At 42.4% G+C, this 22,471-nt stretch overlaps 1 protein-coding gene across 2 annotated transcripts in view; it reads right to left on the bottom strand.

Moving 5' to 3' along the window:
* The window catches only part of ptprub (protein tyrosine phosphatase receptor type Ub), a 700,336-nt gene that overhangs the window by 250,008 nt on the left and 427,857 nt on the right, over nt 1-22,471 (bottom strand). For both annotated transcript variants that reach the window (XM_034175133.1, XM_034175134.1), the window contains exons 6-7: nt 7,220-7,394; nt 1,082-1,375 (exon numbers count right to left, since the gene is read on the bottom strand). In XM_034175133.1, coding sequence (XP_034031024.1) covers nt 1,082-1,375; nt 7,220-7,394 — 469 coding nt within the window. The remainder of the gene's footprint in view (nt 1-1,081; nt 1,376-7,219; nt 7,395-22,471) is intronic.

The raw sequence follows: 22,471 nt of genomic DNA, 5'->3' as shown, positions 1-22,471 counted from the left end.
GCCCTCTTCAGGTCGGTGGAGTGTCCTTGCCTCAAGTGGAGGAGTTTAAGTATCTCGGGGTCTTGTTCACGAGTGAGGGACGGATGGAGCGTGAGATCGATAGACGGATCGGTGCAGCATCTGCAGTGATGCGGTCGCTGTATCGGACCATCGTGGTGAAGAGAGAGCTGAGTAGGGGGGCAAAGCTTTCGATTTACCGATCGATCTACGTTCCGATCCTCACCTATGGTCATGAGATTTGGCTCATGACCGAAAGAACGAGATCGCGAGTACAAGCGGCCGAGATGAGTTTCCTCCGCAGGGTGGCTAGGCGCTCCCTTAGAGATAGGGTGAGGAGCTCGGTCACTCGGGAGGAGCTCGGAGTTGAGCCGCTGCTCCTCCAAGTCGAAAGGAGTCAGTTGAGGTGGCTCGGGCATCTTTTCCGGATGCCCCCTGGACGCCTCGCTGGAGAGGTGTTCCGGGCACGTCCCATTGGGAGGAGGCCCTGGGGAAGACCCAGGACACGCTGGAGGGACTACATCTCTCGGCTGGCTTGGTAACGCCTTGGGGTTCCCCCGGAGGAGCTGGGGGAGGTGTGTGTGGATCGGGAGGTCTGGGCAGCTTTGCTTGAGCTGCTGCCCCCGCGACCCGACTCCGGATAAAGCGGAAGAAAATGGATGGATGGATGGATGCCATTTTATTCATATGTAAAAAAAAAAAAAAAAAAAAAAAAAAAAAGCCATTTGTAAAAGCCAAAATCAAGTTGTGACAAGCGGAAGAAAATGGATGGATGGATAGATGGATGGATTATCGGAACTGTGACCACCACTGAATATATAGATAATAATAAGTTGCTGCTGCTGCTGTTTATTTATGTATTTATATGGATCTTTCAAGTAGAAAAACATTTACAAATTCACCACATAACACAATATCAAGAAAATGAAGCAAAATCTTACAAATATAAGAACAAATGCAGAACCAGCTCGTTGTGAAGAGAGCAGGTAAGGAATTCAATAAGTTGCATCGGTGACCTCCAGGAGCAGGCTTAAACATTTTCAGCACATCTCAGATATGACGCTGTCAGGAACACGAAGCTTACCTGCACACTTGGTCCTGCTCACGAGAGGTGGTCCAGGTGGGCCAGTCCCCCCTTCTCCAGGCCGTGTCAACAGCACACTAATGTGGTACTCCGTGTCTGGATCCAGGTGCCACAGCTTATAGGTGCCCATATTGACACCATGCACCTCTGACCACGGAGACTGGCTTGCACGATACTCAATCTCCTTCCTGATAATGGGGCCGTCTCCCAGGATGGAGTTAGTGTTGAGTTGGATGATGAGGTAAGTGGAGCCCGCACGCAGCAGCTGAGGCGGTGCAATAGGGGATGGAGGTACTGTTTAAAAAAAGAAGAAAAAAAAGGAAACTTTTTTTTTTTTTTTTACTTGTCACTGTGATTTAACACATTTTCCATATTACTAGAATTTACGGGTGGTCTGAAAGCAGGGTTGAAAAATCTAAAGAGGAAAAATTGTGGTATTAATTTTACTAATAAGCACCACACAAACAGATATTTCACCATGCAAAAGCCCACCGAGTCTTAAATGATGCCCGTGAGATGGCTGCTGTAAGTGAGCAGGTCAAACTGCAGATTAGTCATAGTACCTATTAACAAGGCATTCTGGCCCCGGCGTAAAGTTCCAGCACAGAAGTAAGTGAAAAGCAGCTGTGCACAGAGTGCGACGAATGTGTCCCGTCTTTGAGGATGAACTGCCGTGTATTCCCCCCCACCACCACCACCACCCCAGAATTTGGTAACTCACAGCCGGGTCACCATGATGAAAGAAACGATCCTGCACGCTGCACCGCTTGGCGGGAAAGAATACCCAACCTACGATTCAATCCAGCCCACTAGTCAAATGTCACAACCAAGACACAGTGAACAATTACAGCTGTGAAGTAAAAGGACTGGAATGCAAAACAAATGAGGACAAAGCATGAAAGAGAGACCCGATCTGAGGCTGTGACTAATTCTTCCTTCTTGCAGAGGCGCAGTTTCTTTGAAGGCATTCCTCCCTGCGGGCTTTTAACACTGCCATCACCTCGCCTCCATGTCGCCGCTGCCCTCTTTGCCTCGGCTCAGCCTGCAGCAGCTCATCTCTGGCTTTTCTGTGTCTGCGTCCTTAATTAAAGCTGTCCAAATTACAGATATGCAGCCGAAAAGCTGAGAGGAAAACAACAAATTTTCACTTTCACAGCCGGTGGAAATATGCCAACAATTTGTTTAAAATCATTAATTTTGTTTATTTCTATATAATTGTGTATTTTTCTGAAGATCCCCCACCACCCCTAGGTTATTATTAGTGCATGTTTCCATTGTTTTCCTCACTATTCTGAAAATAAGAATGGCTCCCAGCTCTGCCTTCTGTTTAATTAAGGATTCCTCAGCAAACAGATTTTAAAAATACACCTTTAAAATGGGTTTGATATCAAAATAAAGAACTACGGGACCACAGCAGACCCTTAAAGTGGAAGATGAAAAGACATTATTCACGATGTGGACGTGTCGCTGTCGTCTGTTTTGTCATGCAATCAGGGCTCCTGAAATAAGTGGATCCAACTCATTAAGGGGAGGTTTAGGCTCTTCTTAGCAGGGCACTGGAGGGGAAAAGGGATTTACAGAGCCTCATTAGGACTCGGTCTCAGCTTCTGGAAAGTAGATTAGGAACAGGCAGTTGATGGGAACCACATCTATTCACGCTGTGCTGGAAGTAGCATTTTTGTGGTGATTATAACAAAGCCTGTAAAGTAACAGTCACATAAACACAATAATATTCATGGATGGTGTGATTAAATTACAAAAAGACTGAAGGGAAGCAACAGTAGGCAGACTTTATAACGTTCGATCTGTTTTATTATTCAGGTCCCTCCTGGCAGCCAAACTGTTAAGATAGGTGTTTAGCAGGTAGGTTAGCAGGATAAGAAGTTGGGCTTTCAACCTGTAGACTTGCTCAAATTCCAGTCACGCTGTCTGTCTGTGTCCTTATACACAACACTAGCTGTGAACGGGTAACAGCCTTAACTGGAGAAGTAACCTGCATCCAGCTGGCATCTCACCAAGGGGGATTCAAAGAATTTCATCTGCTTCACACTATGGAATCCTGGCATGAGCATCGGCACTAATCGTCTTCAGGGCCTACATAAGACTGTCTGTCCTACAGGCAGCCAACCATCAAGATGGGTGTAGGGCATATACTGTAGAGCTCAGTAGGATAAAGAGTTGTGTTACATACTGATTGGTTCTATTCCCGGTCATAGTACCTGTCTGTGTCTCAGTCCACCCAGATGTAAATGGTCTTGGCTGGTGATGTGACCTGCAACAGACCGGTGTCCCATCCAGAGGGCGCCGTAGACTCTCATCCATTTCACACTGTGGAATCCAGGAATAAGCAGCCGCACCACTGGGCCTCAGGGCTTATATAGGACTGATTTCTTCATCTTTCTTGCCATGTGTTTGTTCATCCCTCACTCATAACCTCTCTTTGTTTTCGTATTCAACTTATTTCCAAAGAGTCACTGATGTGTTGTTTGTTTGTTGAGAAAATAAAGGCAAATACTGCATAATAGGGGTGTAATGATACACAAAAATCACAGTGCTATATGGACCTCGATTTTGAGGTCATGGTTCGGCTGATTTTCGGTACAGTATGGGAACAAAATGCAAAACCTAAATTTGCTTGTTGTAAATATAAGGTCTTATCTGTGCGTTTTAGTGAAGAAAAGTTGCTCTGCGGCACTTTGCGCCATCAGATTAGTTAGGGGAGTTATTTAAAGAGTGCAACACTCAGCTGCACCTTACATAAGAGGATTCACAATACATGTACACCCTGCTTGCCTGCACCTATCATCAGCACTCATATGTACGACAGCATACTATCACCACTGCAGGAAAATAAACAAAACAAAAACAGCCAGAGGAAGGACACAAAAACATTTTATGAGGCGATCTCTCTCTCTCTCTCTCTCTCTCTCTCTCTCTCTCTCTCTCTCTCGTGCTTTCTTACCCTCTCACACACAGTTAAGCACACACAAAACACCTACTAATTCAGATAACACATGATAATAAACCCGTTCTCCCATCAGAGGGCCCCGGGCTCACCACGTAACATTCTGCCAGAAAATGGGGTGGGCTGATGCACGAGCATGGCCAATATCATGTACATCAGAATGCCAATTTCAATAAAATGACTAATTTCATAACAAATAAAAAAATATATAACACAAATAACTCACCTGATTGTGTCCATTTTTGTCCTTTTCTCATTCATTAAATGTATTTCATGTAATTTAAATTAATTTCAGGTTGGCGTTTAACCAACTTTCTTCAAGAAGAGAGGTGGGCTGATGCTTGGCCCTCAGCCCTCCAACGGGCAAATACGGTATTACAACAATATTAATATGCAGTCATGTCCACCGCTGTGTCCTCAAAAATCCAATTTCTCTATACCATAGCTGAGCACCTGATGCAACTCCAATTTAAAGGAAATCACAAGTGCCATTCTGATTGCTTGAATTTATGTGAGGAACACAACAAACTCCTGACTAATAAACACTATTAATCAATCCCTCAGTTTATATGCCCTGTAGCAAATAGAAGTTGGACATGGCACAAAGCCTGTGCTCCACTCTAGCATTCGTTCTGCAATCAAGATAAGGCCCTATACCTCCAAGGCCTTTGAACAAAAAAAAAAAAGAACTTGTGTAGTCCCAGTGCGGGTAACAATCACTGCAGCAACAGTGACCTAATATGCATATTATTTAGATGACAGGGTCCGTGAGTGTAAAAAAAAAAAAAAAAAAAAATGACATTTTGGCTCAAAGAGAGCACCTGAGCTTCATACACAGACATGTAAGTGCTATTCTATTTGCCATCCAAATCCTTCACAAGTATCAAGCAGCACATCATTTGCCAGAAAATTTGTAACTAGGGGTTGTGAATAAATGCTTGGAAATAAATGAGTTTGGTTTAATGCGCTGTTGCACATTTTAAGTGCAAAGCTAATTATTGATTTGTCTTGGGTAGAAATGCAAACACACTATCATTTATTGTGATCAAGATTAAGTGATGTACTTTGTGCTTTAAGCTGCATTTACACATAACGACGGCAAGTCACAAATGCCACGAAGTATAGATTCTCGGCCGCTGATCACAAATGTGATGATTCGGGGTAGAGGCGTCAGGTGTCCTCAGGAACTGCTGCAACCTGTTTCCATGCTTTATGATTAATGGCACGTGTTGCTGAAGAATTATCAGGAACCATTACGCACGGTCAAGAATAATGTTCCGCACTGTTGTGCGTAACAGAGCAACTTATGTCACGTTGTGAATGAGGCGAACTGTCTCCACACACAGCCCCATATTCATCCAACCGTCAGTTGCTGAACAATTCAGATCACTCCAGTTTGCTCCTCAAAATCTAGATTGATCCACAGCAGAAGAACTTTGTGATGGTATGCTTAGTTGGGCTCTGTGCCATGGAGTGGTGCAGACAGGAGGAGGAGACGGAGAGAGCCAGATGTGTGGCTCCACACGGCTCTCATCTTGCTCGTTTTCCCAAACATCAGGCACAGCAGTAGCAGTGGAACACCTGCAGGAGCGCGCTGATGAGCATTGGAGCAAGACTTTTAGCTGACTTGGCGTCACTGTCCTCCTTCGGCATACTGCAATGAAACTGAATGCAGTGCAGCAGGGTGTAATTGTGCGCACGTCAGAGAAGATCGCTGTCACGCTCTATTAAGGATCACCACTAATCAAGGCGGATCAACACGCTCAGTTGCGACCTCCATGACATGACATAATGAGGGTGGTGCGTGACATTCGTGGAAGATTTTTTGACAGCCAAAAACATGCTCCACGAAAATCACGAATATCACGCACCAACACACACTATTAAGAAACCTATTCAGACGTGTTAAATCACGTTAAGAATGTCAGGAATGTGCCAAGAATGATGCAAATATGACATTCGTAACGCATCTCGCCTATGTGTAAACGCAGCATTAGTTTTTATGAACTACAATACTACAAACAATACAAACAAACTACGGATGTCTGTTAATTGCTCAAGACAAACTAATCTAAATCTAAAATGAAATAAAAGATGGGAAAAGGAGGTACCGTATATTCCGGACTACAAGCCGCTACTTTTTTCCTTATATTTGGAGCCCGCAGCTAATAATGCGGTGCGGCTAATATAAGGATTTTTACTGGGGCCAAGCAGTAAGTAAGTGATATTTGAACAGGCACGCAAGGCCAGCCCTGAGAATGTTTTGCTGATAGAAGGACCAGACAGAGCAGTCAACAACTGTATAGCTGCTCTCTCGTAGTACATGCTTCAGAAAACTGAATAAACTATGACGGTGTTGTCAAAAATGAGAAAAGTGGACTCTGAAAAGCACGTGTTTCCAGACGTGTGGACTGAAGCGTTTACTTTCATTATGTCAGCAACAAGACCAGTGCGTCTTATTTATACAGTCTATAGCTCTTGTTAAAATGCAAATATCAAGCGGCATTTTGAGACCAAGCTAAATTACCGTCAGGATTAGCTATCATTACGAAAACAAGGATTTTACAAGGAAAACAACAGTACGAACGGCTACACGGGACAGGAGCACTGCAACAGTCTGAAGTCTCTGCTTAAACAGACTAAGTGTATCACTAAACATAATCGGACCATGGCAAACGTTTACCTCGTGAGGTTTTCGCTGGTCTCTCACTTCCTGCATTTGCTGTAGAGGCTTAAAGAGCCGCGTGTGTGACACGTTTACCGCTCGACACGGGCAGAGCGTAACGGAGACAGATGCACACGTGACAGGGAACATCACGCTGAACCCCAGATCGAAATGCAGGATGCGGCTTTTAGTCCAGTGCGGCTAATATAAGTATTTTTTTAATTTTCTGCCCAAAAATCAACGGGTGCGGCTTATAATGAGGTGTGCTTTATAGTCCAGAAAATACAGTAGTTTGGGGGCGGGTGGAGTGGAAGCGGTGGAGTGAGTTGCTCATTAACTGCAGGTTTAATCCCTGGTTGCATGCTGACGTGTCCTCCGTAACACTTTGTAGGTCAGCTCCATCACCATCCAGGGTCAATCATTACAAGGTAATGGTACAATCGGGATGTTGTATGTGCTGATGCTTGATGTGTCAAAAACAGATGAGGAAGAAGGACACAGTGTTTACCTTTAATAACAAGTTCTGCAAAGTTGGACACTCCAGAGCCCCTGGGGGACTGGGTAACACAGCGGTAAAGGTCTTGGTCCGTTCTCTGGACGCTGTCTAGCTGGAAGGACACCACAAAGCGCCGATGACTCGAGTGCTTGACTGACGCTGTTGTCAATATTTCCCCACTGTGTCTCTGAAAGACAGGAAAGGATAGAATCAGGAAAATATATAAATAACAAGATCACCTCATGGCTGTAACGTCGTCTTATACAGAATATCATGTGCAACACTTGCACACAAACATGACCTACTGCCAGTCCTGTGCACATAGTTGTTGCCCTGTGAGGTCTCAAGACACTGAGAGCTAATAATGTAGCATGTTTAAATTATTGCTATTTAGGTCAGTTCTCATTAAAGCACCATGATTAAAACGGATGATTGTGCAACTGTGTGCAATTTAATTAGAATGGCAGGACCATCTTGCTGATTTAATCATGCAGTATGACAATCAGATGTGCTTTAATAAAAACAAATGAAATCTTGTTAAAATAATAATGATTATAGGGGCGATGCGTGTCATTCCTTAATGGAACCCATCTACAACCTCTGTTATCCTCAGTGTGCAATGTTATTAAGACAAAACGTTAAATTGGTCCGCATTAAAATTGAGAGACAGATGGCCTTTAATGTATTAACGTTTAATCTGTTTAGTATAACTTCTACTTGATGAGGAGCACTCAGAATTTGTGTTTTGGTTTCAGAGGGAAAAGACAAATGACACAAAAGGTTCTTAACATATAGAAGGAGACTTCCAAGGATGAGCAGGTGAGGACAAGAACATAAACTACGGTGCATCCGAAGGTTTTCACAACGCTTCACTTTGTACACATTTTATGTTACAGCCTCATTCCAAAATGGAGTAAAATTATTTTTCCCTCAAAATTCTACCCACAACACCCCATAATGACTACATGAAAGAAGTTTCTTTAAAATGTTTGCAAATGTATTACAAATAAAAAAAACTAAGTCATCACACGTACATAAGTATTCACACCCTTTGTTGAAGCAGATTTGGCAGCAATTACAGCCTCAAATCTTCTTCAATATGATGTGTGCTCCCGGTCTGTAGTGAGCGCCTTGTATGGCAGCACCCTGACATTGGGGTGAATGTGAGGCATTATTTGTAAAGCCCTTTGAGCATCTGATGTAGATGGAAAAGCACTATATAAATGCAGTCCATTTACCATTCACTATGATGCCACAAGCTCAGTGCACCAGGAACCAAGGTACAGTAGTGTTCAGAATAATAGTAGTGCTATGTGACTAAAAAGATTAATCCAGGTTTTGAGTATATTTCTTATTGTTACATGGGAAACAAGGTACCAGTAGATTCAGTAGATTCTCACAAATACAACAAGACCAAGCATTCATGATATGCACACTCTTAAGGCTATGAAATTGGGCTATTAGTAAAAAAAGTAGAAAAGGGGGTGTTCACAATAATAGTAGTGTGGCATTCAGTCGGTGAGTTCGTCAGTTTTGTGGAACAAACAGGTGTGAATCAAGTGTCCCCTATTTAACCCCTTAACGCCTGAATTTATATAGCTGTATATAAAAAAAAATGTTTTGTGTGTGTTTTTGCCTTTAAGTAGATGGTAAATAATGTTGAGATTATTAATTACACTTTTGCACAAAAAATAAATAGTAATTTTGGTATTTTGGTAATAATTTATGTTATTATGTTATAATAATAATAATAATGGTATGTTGCAAATTTGCAACAACAGGCATACTGGTCAATTTGGTATGTTGCATATTTGAGTCAAATATTGTAGCATATATGCGACAATAGGTGTTAAGGGGTTAAGGATGAAGCCAGCACCTGTTGAACATGCTTTTCTCCTTGAAAGCCTGAAGAAAATGGGACGTTCAAGACATTGTTCAGAAGAACAGTGTAGTTTGATTAAAAAGTTGATTGGAGAGGGGAAAACTTATACGCAGGTGCAAAAAATTATAGGCTGTTCATCTACAACCCCTGGCAAAAATTATGTAATCACCGGCCTCGGAGGATGTTCATTCAGTTGTTTAATTTTGTAGAAAAAAAGCAGATCACAGACATGACACAAAACTAAAGTCATTTCAAATGGCAACTTTCTGGCTTTAAGAAACACTATAAGAAATCAGGAAAAAAATTGTGGCAGTCAGTAACGGTTACTTTTTAGACCAAGCAGAGGGAAAAAAATATGGAATCACTCCATTTTGAGGAAAAAATTATGGAATCATGAAAAACAAAAGAACGCTCCAACACATCACTAGTATTTTGTTGCACCACCTCTGGCTTTTATAACAGCTCTGAGGCATGGACTTAATGAGTGACAAACAGTACTCTTCATCAATCTGGCTCCAACTTTCTTTGATTGCTGTTGCCAGATCAGCTTTGCAGTTTGGAGCCTTGTCATGGACCATTTTCTTCAACTTCCACCAAAGATTTTCAGTTGGATTAAGATCCGGACTATTTGCAGGCCATGACATTGACCCTATGTGTCTTTTTACAAGGAATGTTTTCACAGTTTTTGCTCTATGGCAAGATGCATTATCATCTTGAAAAATGATTTCATCATCCCCAAACATCTTTTCAATTGATGGGATAAGAAAAGTGTCCAAAATATCAACGTAAACTTGTGCATTTATTGATGATGTAATGACAGCCATCTCCCCAGTGCCTTTACCTGACATGCAGCCCCATATCATCAATGACTGTGGAAATTTACATGTTCTCTTCAGGCAGTCATCTTTATAAATCTCATTGGAACGGCACCAAACAAACGTTCCAGCATCATCACCTTGCCCAATGCAGATTCAAGATTCATCACTGAATATGACTTTCATCCAGTCATCCACAGTCCACGATTGCTTTTCCTTAGCCCATTGTAACTTTGTTTTTTTCTGTTTAGGTGTTAATGATGGCTTTCGTTTAGCTTTTCTTTATGTAAATCCCATTTCCTTTAGGCGGTTTCTTACAGTTCGATCACAGACGTTGACTCCAGTTTCCTTCCATTCGTTCTTCATTTGTTTTGTTGTGCATTTTCGATTTTTGAGACATATTGCTTTAAGTTTTCTGTCTTGACGCTTTGATGTCTTCCTTGGTCTACCAGTATGTTTGCCTTTAACAACCTTCCCATGTTGTTTGTATTTGGTCCAGAGTTTAGACACAGCTGACTGTGAACAACCAACATCTTTTGCAACATTGCGTGATGATTTACCCTATTTTAAGAGTCCTCTCCTTTGTTTCAATTGACATCTCTTGTGTTGGAGCCATGATTCATGTCAGTCCACTTGGTGCAACAGCTCTCCAAGGTGTGATCACTCCTTTTTAGATGCAGACTAACGAGCAAATTTGATTTGATGCAGGTGTTAGTTTTGGGGACGGAAATTTACAGGGTGATTCCATAATTTATTCCTCAGAATTGAGTGAGTCCATATTTTTTTCCCTCTGCTTGGTCTAAAAAAGTAACCGTTACTGACTGCCACAATTATTTTTCCTGATATCTTATAATGTTTCTTAAAGCCAGAAAGTTGCCATTTGAAATGACTTTAGTTTTGTGTCATGTCTGTGATCTGCTTTTTTTCTACAAAATTAAACAACTGTATGAACATCCTCCAAGGCCGGTGATTCCATAATTATTGCCAGGGGTTGTACAACAGGGGTGGCCAAGTTCGGTCCTCGAGAACCACTCTCCTGACACTCTTAGTTGTCTCCCTGCTCCAACACACCTGAATCCAATGAAAGACTCATTAAAAGCCTGCTAATGAGTCTTTCATTGGATTCAGGTATGTTGGAGCAGGGAGACAACTAAGAGTGTCAGGAAGGTGGCTCTCGAAGACCGAACTTGGCCACCCCTGATCTACAATGATCTCCAATGCTTTAAAATGGACAAAAAAACCAGAGACGCGTGGAAGAAAATGGAAAACAACCATCAAAATGGATAGAAGAATAACCAGAATGGCAAAGGCTCACCGATTGATCAGCTCCAGGATGATCAAAGACCGTCTGGAGTTACCTGTAAGTGCTGTGATAGTTAGAAGACGACTGTGTGAAGCTAATTTATTTGCAAGAATCCCCAGCAAAGTCCCTCTGTTAAATAAAAGACATGTGCAGAAGAGGTTACAATTTGCCAAAGAACACATCAACTGGCCTAAAGAGAAATGGAGGAATATTTTGTGGACTGATGAGGGTAAAATTGTTCTTTTTGGGTCCAAGGGCCGCAGACAGTTTGTGAGACGACCCTCAAACTCTGAATTCAAGCCACAGTTCACAGTGAAGACAGTGAAGCATGGTGGTGCAAGCATCATGATATGGGCATGTTTCTCCTACTATGGTGTTGGGCCTATATATCGCATACCAGGTATCATGGATCAGTTTGGATATGTCAAAATACTTGAAGAGGTCATGTTGCCTTATGCTGAAGAGGACATGCCCTTGAAATGGGTGTTTCAACAAGACAGTGACCCCAAGCACACTAGTAAATGAGCAAAATCTTGGTTCCAAACCAACAAAATTAATGCCTCGCAGATGTGAAGAAATCATGAAAAACTGTGGTTATACAACTAAATACTAGTTTAGTGATTCACAGGATTGCTAAAAAAGCAGTTTGAACATAATAGTTTTGAGTTTGGAGCGTCAACAGCAGATGCTACGATTATTGTGAACACCCCCTTTTCTACTTTTTTTTACTAACAGCCCAATTTCATAGCCTTAAGAGTGTGCATATCATGAATGCTTGGTCTTGTTGGATTTGTGAGAATCTACTGAATCTACTGGTACCTTGTTTCCCATGTAACAATAAGAAATATACTCAAAACCTGGATTAATCTTTTTAGTCACATAGCACTACTATTATTCTGAACACTACTGTAGCGGTGGATATGGCGATGCGTGGCACCAGCGAATGCTCCCAGACCTGACATGTCCCCCTCCCCACCATTATAAGCAGTTGCAACTGCAAAGTCCATGTCACCTGAACAAAGCAATGTAAACCCGGCAGCTTCTTGTGTTTTTATGTCTGAAAATGAGGATGAATCTTGAGTTTCAGTTCTTAGATCTGCCGATTTTGAAGCTTAAGGAGACGTAAGCGCTGTATCCTCTCTGCTTCTACCACACTTGTAATTTGAATTATTTCAAAAAACCCCAAAACCACTCAAACCACAGACCCAAACAAACACAAACACGCACCCGCTGATTAGGGTTAAGCAGGCAACAAATCAAGTGACCTCAGAGGGGAAAACTATCACAAGCTGCGCTAGACTCACTCAAAATCTGTTCCACCATCTTGCAAAGTGTCCAGTTCCAGTGAGGAAGCAGGGGAAATTAGGATAAACCAACTAAGCTTGAGATCACTTTGTGTTATGTAAACAATCTGGCTGTTGCTAATTGGTGAGAAAATGACAAAAACGATCTGTAAATCTGGCAGGCGTGCGCGCAGCCAAGACAGTGCGGCAGCTGGTCCCAGCAGACACAATAAATAGAAAAGGGCACAACAACAGAAAACAACAGACGGGTTCAGGAAAAGGCATCCAGCGGAGAGAGCAGGCTAGACAGGCGCGCACGGAGTGTAAAGAGGACGGTTAAAAAAAGGGAGGAGAGACCAGAGTCCTCCTCCTGTAAAGCTAAGCCAAAAGATTATCCAAGGCATTTGTCTTCATCTTGATATTGTGAGCAAATAGGCGGCATGATAAAGCACCCACGGAGGCGGGAATGACGACACTTCAATTACATAAATCATAGATCTCCCACTTTCAAACAATATGGTAAGTTTGCCTGAGGTCTATCATAATTAACACTGGTTCTAGTGGGTGGTAAGTGTTGGCAGGTGACAGCTGATGTGTGGCTGCACAGTAATTGCTACTTGAGAAAGGAAAAAATAAAGCCTTATACTTTCTTGTGTAATCAGTGTTTCATAAAGAGAGGATCTGGAAACCACAAGGTTATTTTCTCCTGAGGTAATGCTTCTGCGGATGACCAACAGACAAATTATTTCACATTTACAAAAGCAAGACATCGACAACATATTAATGAAAATAGGACGCAGTGAAGAGAAATGTAACCTTTCAAAGGGAAGAAAGCGACTTCAGGGCCATCAAATTCAATGAATTAATTGAATTAATCATTCTAATTAAGCAAAACATTAAAAACAGACATCTTGATGGAGTAATTTATTACCTCCACCAACGAAGTTGGAGGAGGTTATGTTTACGACCGTTTGTTTGCTTGTCTGTTTTTTGAACAGCCTGGAGCCCACAGTTTTTCATTTATTGTTATGAATTTTTACTGAAGATTCATATCTTGATAGGCAAGAACTGAATAAATTTTCAGGGTCATGGGTCAAAGGGCAAAGTCAGGAAAAAGTCCTAGAATACTGGAAAAATCTCTATCTTTAACATAGAACAAATTTTCTAAATTCATAGCTCTGTCAAAAAAGATCTTTTTTTTTTCATATTTTAGAGTCTTATGTAGGATGGTATCCTTTATCCACTGACAAAGTTTGATCTGGATCTGATCCAGATTACAGATGTTGTGGCCATTTAAATTTAATATTGAAAACCCCATTTAATGTATATTTTATATTATATCTTAATCAAACATGCCCCAATCACTCTCATATTTGAATGTCAGGTGCAAACTGTCACTCACTGGGAGGTGATGGTCTTGTGGTTAAAGCGTTGGGCTTGAGACCAGAGGATCCTCAGTTTAAATCCTAGCCTGACCGGAAAATCACTAAGGGCCCTTGGGCATGATCCTTAATCCCCTAGTTGCTCCTGATGTGTAGTGAGTCCCTTGTATGGCAGCACCCTCACATCGGGGTGAATGTGAGGCATTATTGTGCAGCGCTTTGAGCATTTGATGCAGATGGAAAAGCGTTACATAAATGCAGCCCATTTACTCACTATCACCTGACAAAGATTGTTCTGGATCTGATCCAGATTGTGGATTTTGTGGTCATTTGAATTTAATATTGAAAAGTCCATTTAAGTAAGTAAGTACAGCACCTTTCAAGATAGAAATCACAAAGTGCTTCACATAAGAACAAAGAAATTAAAAGCAGCAGAAACATAGAACCATAAAACTAGGTAAAAGCCAACCTATACAAAAGGGTCTTTAGCTTCACTTTAAATGTTTCAACAGAGTCCATGGAGCGCAGGTCCAAAGGCAGTGCATTCCACATTTTAGGTGCCACCACCTCGAAAGCACAGTCTCCCCTGGTCTTCAGTCTTGTCCTAGGCACAACCAATAGGCCCAGGTCCGAAGACCTCAGAGACCTTCTTGTCACATATGGATGTAATAGCTCGGTGATATAAGATGGCATTTGACCATGCAGAGCTCTAAAAGTCAGTAACAGAATTTTAAATTGGAGTCTGAAATGGATGGGGAGCCAGTGCAAGGAGGAGAGGATTGGGGTTATATGTGACCTCTTTGATGACCTCGTCAGCAGCCTTGCAGCCGCATTCTGAACCGTTTGTAAGCGGTCCAAAGAGGACTTACTAAGGCTAAAAAATAGTGAGTTACAGTAATCCAGACGTGATGACACAAATGCATGAATGATCATCTCCAACTCCGCCCGAGACACAATGCTGCACAGACGGGCAATATTACACAAATGGAAAAAACAAGACTGTGCCAGGTGGGTAACATACGCGTCAAAATTGAGGGAGTGATCGAACGTAACACCCAAGTTCCTCACTGCTGAGCGAACAAAAGGGACCAGAGAACCAAGATTCCCAACCACAGTGGGAACAAACTCGTCAGGGGCACAAACAAGGACCTCAGTTTTTGCTATATTTAAAGACAAATAGTTGGCCGCCATCCAGCCACCAATAACCTCAACACAGCTCTGAAGAGCAAATACCCTAGATACCGTTTGAGGAGTGAATTAAATATACAGCTGGATGTCATCAGTGGTAGGAGACATCTTTAAAACTGCTCAAGACATGACCAAGTGGGAGCAAATATAGAGCAAACAATATAGGTCCCAGAACAGAACCTTGAGGCACACCACAAGATAGCATGGCAGAGGAGGACATAAATTTACCAGTAGCAACAGCGAAAGTCCTGTGTGAAAGATAAGATAAAAACCAGTCCAGAGCAGACCCAGAAATGCCCACCCAAGTCCTTAGTCTCTCAACTAAAACTCCATGATCCACCGTGTCAAAAGCTGCAAAGAGATCTAAAAGGACAAGTACAGAATATTCACCTGCATCTCTGCGCATTAAAATATCGTTTGAAACTCTGAGAAGGGCAGTTTCTGTAGAATGCAAGTGACGGAACCCAGACTGGAATTTATCAAGAATATTATGTTCCGCTAAAACCTCATTAAGCTTGTTTGGCCACCACTTTCTCTAAGACTTTGGAAATAAAAGGCAACTTTGAAATTGGTCTAAAATTTTGAAGGAGTGAAGGATCAGCATTAGGCTTTTTTAAAACAGGGTGAATAATTGCCTGTTTAAAATACTGAAGGACATAGCCGGAAAGCAGTGATCTGTTTATTATCGATAAAACAACCGGGCCAATAGAATGGAAGACCTTTTTAAAGAAGGAGGTAGGGACGATATCAAGTGCGCAGGAAGAAGGTTTCAATCTGTCAACCAGACCAGTGAGCTCTTTCAGTGATATAGGTTTAAAACTATCCAGAACTGATGGCCGGGTAAGATAGGGGACAGGAAAAGAAAGAGAGGGATTAATATTTGCCCTGATATCACAAATTTTACTGATAAAAAAGGACAAAAATTTGTCACAGTCTTCATTTGACTGAATGATAGCAGCAGGAGATGCAGGTGTAACAATGTCTCTGATTGTGTCAAACAAAATTTTTGGATTCCGTCGGCTGTTAGAAATTAAAGTGGAAAAATAAGCAGCCCTCGCAGCCCTTTCACCATATTATTAAAAGAGATTAAAAGCTCCTTTAAATGAAGGAGGTGGACCTGGAGCTTTGTAGATTTCCACAACCGCTCCAATTTCCAACATGATCTCTTAACACTACGAATACTGTCATTCATCCAGGGGGAGGAGTTATTCAGAGGGGCGTGTCTGGTTTTAAAAGGAGCCACTCTGTCCAAAATTGAGAGACAATGATGACTGAAAGAATTAACTAAAATATCAACATCATCTAAACTAATCAACTCATCAAGGTTAAAAGCAGCAGAAAATACATCTGCAGTAAAATGATTAAAAATGCGAGAGCAGATCACAGGAGGAGCAGACAGACAATCCAGATTAAGAGACAAATTAAAGAGAATACAAACATGATCAGAAATAAAAATATCCTCAGAATAAATAGACTCAATATTAAGACCCAGAGTAAAAACAAGATCTAAAACATGACCTTTGCTGTGTGTGGGGCCAGACACGTGTTGGATCAAATTGAAAGATTCCATCAGACTGATGAATTTAGCAGCAGATTTATCTGAAGCATCATCAACATGGAAATTAAAATCACCAACAATTAAAAGCCTGGACAGCTTGAGAGTTGTAGATAAAAAGTCACTAAACTCCTTGAGTAAGGAAGTGCATTGACCAGGTGGACGATATATTAAAACACGATAAAAAGGATTAGTTCTCCCAACTTTTAAAATCAGTGCTTCAAATGATGGAAACGATTCTGAGCTCACACGTTGACACACAAAGCTGCTCCTACAAACTGCAGCAAGTCCTCCACCACGTCCACACAAACGCGGCGAGCTGAAGAATCGGAAATGTTTGGGGCAGAGTTCAATGAGGGGGGCAAGTTCCATCTCCCTCTGCCAGGTTTCAGTTAGAAACAAAAATTCCAGGTCCTTGGACCGAATATAATCATTCAAAATGGAAGTCTTATTAGTAACGGAGCGCGCATTTAACAGCGCCATCCTGAGAGGAGCGGTAGCTGGATTCTCCACAGCGGACTGCCGGGGTACAGTACACAGGACCCGCGGAGATGAACCACTTCGCCTGCGGGTTTCACACACCAGCGGGGGGGCCACCACAGCCGCAGGAAAATCAGGAAACACCTGACGGAGACGGCAGGGCCGCCCGTGATGATCCAGTGAGGGAGACGGGCCGTACGTCCACACATCCGGAGAAAGCAAGTTGATCAAACGGGATCGACATCATTTTTCCACAACTCCGCGTTTCCAGAGCAACCTCAGCCTCACCTGCACACCAGCTCTTCTATATTTATATACTGTATACTTCTTCTATATTTTGTATTATATTTTAGCTTATGAAAAGCCACTTCTAACAGGACTTTGACCTTGAAAAATTTATGGAATTGGAAACTAGCATTGGCGGAGGTTTGTGGTCACTGCCAGCTTGCACTCGACCGAGACGGACGCACTTTTCTCTTCTCCCTCCCTCCTTATCTTTCCTGCTTTTGTGGCGTGTTGTCTGTGAGGCTGCAGCGTTGCTCTTCTGGAAACGACAAAAATGGATCTGTTAAAGTGGTCTCTGAACGCAATTTACACTATTTTTTCTACAAGATCTTCGGGAGCGGAGGACCCGACTTGTCCTGCTGGGACGCATGTGATGGGTTACGTGATGGACTCGTGGAGGAGATGGCAGGTCATGGGCCTTTACATGCTTTCTGTGGAGGACGTTGAAGATGTGTACATATTCGGCTTGGTGGTGACCGGCTTTCTGATGTGTGGAGTGGGGCACTTGCTGGTTTACCGGAAAATCAAGAAAGTGGAAGCAGCTTTGATTGGTCGTTCCAAGCTGCCCTATATGATTGATTCAATTGGGAAGGCAGTGGCTGCGCAGTCGGCGGGGGTTAACCGCGCATTGGATGACATCTCTGGGAAGATTGCAGCCCTGGAAACCCGCTTTGACCGTCTGTGAAGACCACATTCTACATTTCAGATGCATTGGGAGCCACTCTGTTCTCAGAACTGTGGAATCTTTCAGGCGTCTGTTAATCTGGCTATTCATTTGGCTTCCCCAAATACAGCTGCACTTCAAGGTCGCTGTGATAAGATACCTCCTCAGAAGAACAACACTCTTATGCCTCGCTCCCTGGTCTTCCCCCCTCCCCTCAGCTTCTCCAGCTCTGACGTGAACTGTGACTGTCCAGGACTTTCTCAGCCTGCGCAGGGCTGTTCCCTCCCCCCCACCCAGACTGTCGAACAAGGCCGTCGACGGCGCCAAAACTGGCTGCCTTCCGGAGTGTTCTGATAAACTGGTCCTTTCAAATCTCGGTTGTCGTCCTGTGTCCTTGTTTTGTCTCTGTGATTATTGTTTTTTTGTGCTGATGGGATTTTTTTTTTTTTTCCTCATTGCCGCTGTGTAATGCAGCGGCTATGAGGGTTTTTTTTTTCTTCTCCTTTTCCCTCGTGTTTTGCTTCATATATATGTTTTATGTACCAGGCCGGCCTATGTGTTGTGTGTTATGTGTGTTGTTTGTTATGGGTCGGTGTTGGTTTGCTCAGCCCTGCTGTTGACCAAGGCAGGGATGTACATCTGGAGCTGGTCCCCGGGCGCCTAATGGCGACCTCTGCTCCTACTGGCAAATAGGATGGGTTAAATGCAGTAGCCACATTTCATTGTGCAGGAAAGTTCTTCTGTTCTGTGCATATGACAATAAAATTTCCTTGATCCTTGATCCTTGATCTACAAACGCAGTGTTCTAGTTAATTTTGAAACTGCTACCAGCTCAGTTCAGTTCAATTCATTTACCTAGTACTGTTTATGAAGAATAAATGTCCCAACCTATGTACCGGTGTCGCAGACCAAATGGTCTGCCCCTAAAAATCGGTCTGCCGTTTGCATCTGCACATGCGTCATTTCGGACCACAGCAGCACGTCTGAGACGGAGTCTCTTCACCCAAAGCAATAAAATGGATTCATGGGATTATTAACCATCAGATGATAAAGGTAAAACCTCTTAAATCATTCTAACATCGGTTTTAACCAGAAACGAGGCAGTTTTAAGCAGAAACAAGGCGAAATTCCGTGATACTTTGAAATGTCTGACGCGCAGTGAACGCATCAGCCAGCAGCTCGTTTAGCTGCAGCGCTCTGATCGCTTACGCTGCCTTTTATGATTAAATAATGCTGAATTTATGTGGAAATGATTGTTGTACAAAAGCTTCAGGTATCTGTCAATGAGACAGATGATGAATGGAGTGCAGTTTGAAGCAGAAACAAGGTGATAATCCGTGAACCGCGTCATCGGAGGGAACGATTTTTAGGAGGACCATTCGGTTGGCGACACTGGTACCAACGACCAAAACTCCAGCCCAACTGTTACTAAGTAGAGGGTGTGTAATTGTAAAGTCCATAAGAAAGCTTTCATAATTTTTTTTTCCCCTGGCCAAACCTGTTCCTGTTTTATATCTCACTGCAAATAGTCTCTAAGGTATTCACATTAAAAACAATAAAGTAAAACTAGAACGTTAAAAGTATAGTAGGTAATTTTCTAAAACATTTTTTTTGGGTATGTCACTTGTAATCCTCTTTCCACACTGATGGCAACAAATTAATTACATGTTTTGGCATCAATATTTAAAAATGACCATCACTTGTGGAAGCTGCAGGGCTGTAAAAAGATCATCCAATCATCTTGAATGTGGCTCGGCAAATTACTGGCTCATCATCTGGCCTTGTGCGCACCAGAAAAGTTGATGCACTCATCGTGTCACACATAACCAGAGTCCACATCATAACTCTGCTCAAGCTAGTCAGTACAAGCTCATGCTGAGCACTCCTGCAGAGGATTTTCCTGCCTACAGTAGGTGGCGTTTATGCTTCACCTGATTGCCAACCGTCAATAAAAACACAAGGAGATGAAGAAAAAGAATTAGAAGAAAAAACGTTGCAAATTAGTGAAAGGGAGCTAGGTGCATAACGACGGAGAAAGTATCAGCAATAACAGTTAGTCGCGCACACACACAAAAAAACAGCTTTTGCGAAAGTTACCACCAGAAAAACCACCAGATGTGGCAAGATCTAAACCCAGAATAAATATTGGCACTGTTCTTCTTCAGTTTTGTCAACATTGCCAGCCGGGCCACAGTCAGCTCCAGCTGTCAGCTTGGAAAGCTCCGGGGGTCAGTCACCAGGTCTTCAGTGCCCTGACCACGCCACGTCCCTGGGCCATGGACTACAAAGATTGGCAAAGTGTCACCATGATGCCCCAATTTACTCCTGGACACGTCAGTTAATCCTATGTAGTACAATATGTAGGTATATTAGCTTTGAATGGGACGAGTGGTGATATATTTTGATATTTTGGCAATTTGTAGTTATAAAAAGAACATTTGGGACGTGGCTTTGGAGGCAGGTCTGAAGTAATTATCTTGCACTTTTATGACTGTGTGTATTTTTAAAACCCTACTGGTTTTTCTAGGCTCATCTCCTATACCTTTAAGGGGTTTACATGCTGGAAAGTGGCAACCACAATGACTGCTGCTGATACTGAATCTATCTGTCCAGACTGTATGGCAACTATCAACGTAGCACTTCAAACTATTGGCCACTGTGCATCTCATGCCCAGTCCAAGGGCAGGACTTCAACATCACAGCTAATACATAATGGCAGCCATAAAGGTGGCTATAGCAAACCTAGAAGGTGGAGTCACGCCTGGCTGTGTGCCATCGAGGAGCATGCGCTGCCATTACCAAAGAGGGCAAAAGGCGATGTTAGAATTGACCGTTTACCGCATTGTTCAATGTTACAAGTGATACAGTGTAATCGTGACGGTAAATGTAACCCAAAGTGCTGTATTCATGTGCCTGAATCGACTCTTGCAACCGCCAGAAAACACGGATTAACATTTCTTTCCTCTATATTGCAACCAACCGTGTTATACTCCGAGTGTATTTTACTTAAATGCATGTATGCATTCACTCTCTTTAATCCCACGGTCACCTCCAGCGTGTGCAGTGAACATTATTTTGTGCCAAGCTGGAAATTTCATTAGGGTCCTTCAGGATCTGCCATAAACTCCTATGAATGTTCTACCAGTCTGTGGTAGCCAGTGTCCTCTTCTCTGTGGCGGTCTGCTGGGGGAGCAGCATGAAGAGGAGGGACGCCGGGCGACTGGACAGGCTGGTGAGGAAAGCTGGGAACAGAGCTGGAGACACTAACATCAGTGGCAGAGAGAAGGACCCTCAGTAAATTGCTGGCCATCATGGACAATGTTGAGCACCCTCTGCACAGCGCCATCATCAGGCAGAGGAGCTCATTCAGTGGCAGACTGCTGTCCCAGTCCTGCCACACGGACAGATTTAGGAAGTCTTTTGTCCCTCAGGCCATCAGACTGTTTAACTCTTCCCAACACAGCAAAAAATAATCCTGTGACACATCTGATTAGACCTTTTATTGCTTTTTTTTTTTTTTTTGCACTACCAACAGTGTTTACACTGTTTACTTCTTTGCACAGCCTACATTGCTTATATTGTGTACTGTTTACATCTGCACTACCTCCTCATTACTGCACTACTTCACTACATTTACTCCTCCGTTATATTCTGTGAGACTGGATGCTGTATTCGCACACAAATTTTATTTTTATTTCTAGTTAGTGGTTTTTATTGAGTAGTCTATTTTCTTTTATTTATTTAATCTTATTTGTGTGTCTGGTGTAATGTGTAAGCTGAATTTCCCTCTGGGATTAATAAAGTATCTATCTATCTATCATGTCATTAGGATCTTGGGACAACGACATCATGAGAATTTATCTGTGGATTTATTTACATTGCATGATGCACCGTGTTGTGTCTAGCGATGATCAAGTCGAAAATGTGTTTCCACGTCAGTGTTATGCCCAGTGTTATGAAGCCGAAGCCCCGCTATTTCTGCCAGGAAGGTAAGAAATTGAACTCTTTTTATTCTAATTGAATTAATAATATTATTTTAATTAAAAAGTGAACCAAAAACAGGTAGGTGCGGCATTTGCGGTCCGTGTAAGTCCACTGTAGAGATTCCCCTTGGTACTTCCGCATTCACTCCACATGCACACTGTATTGCATATCCGGGTACTCCGTGTCCTTTTTTGCCCTCTTTGGTAATGGCGACCATGCACTCATGCAGACATGGCACTGTTACGTTAGCGGTACAGGGAGTGCACATTCTAGCTTTGCTATATCCAACTCTATGACGGCAGCTGACTCCATCCATCGTGTACCTTATTGAATATTCTCCCTAACAGAAATGGGTTGTTAACAAAAACAAATATATTCATTCAATAATTGCGTTATATAAAATCATTTCATTAAAAACACTTGCTTGATTGATCTATAAAGCA

This window comes from Thalassophryne amazonica, chromosome 7 (assembly GCF_902500255.1).
Source record: "Thalassophryne amazonica chromosome 7, fThaAma1.1, whole genome shotgun sequence".
NCBI classification, from domain to species: domain Eukaryota; kingdom Metazoa; phylum Chordata; class Actinopteri; order Batrachoidiformes; family Batrachoididae; genus Thalassophryne; species Thalassophryne amazonica.
The sequence above is the reverse complement of the archived record's forward strand: the minus strand, read 5'-3'. Positions and strand labels throughout refer to the sequence as shown.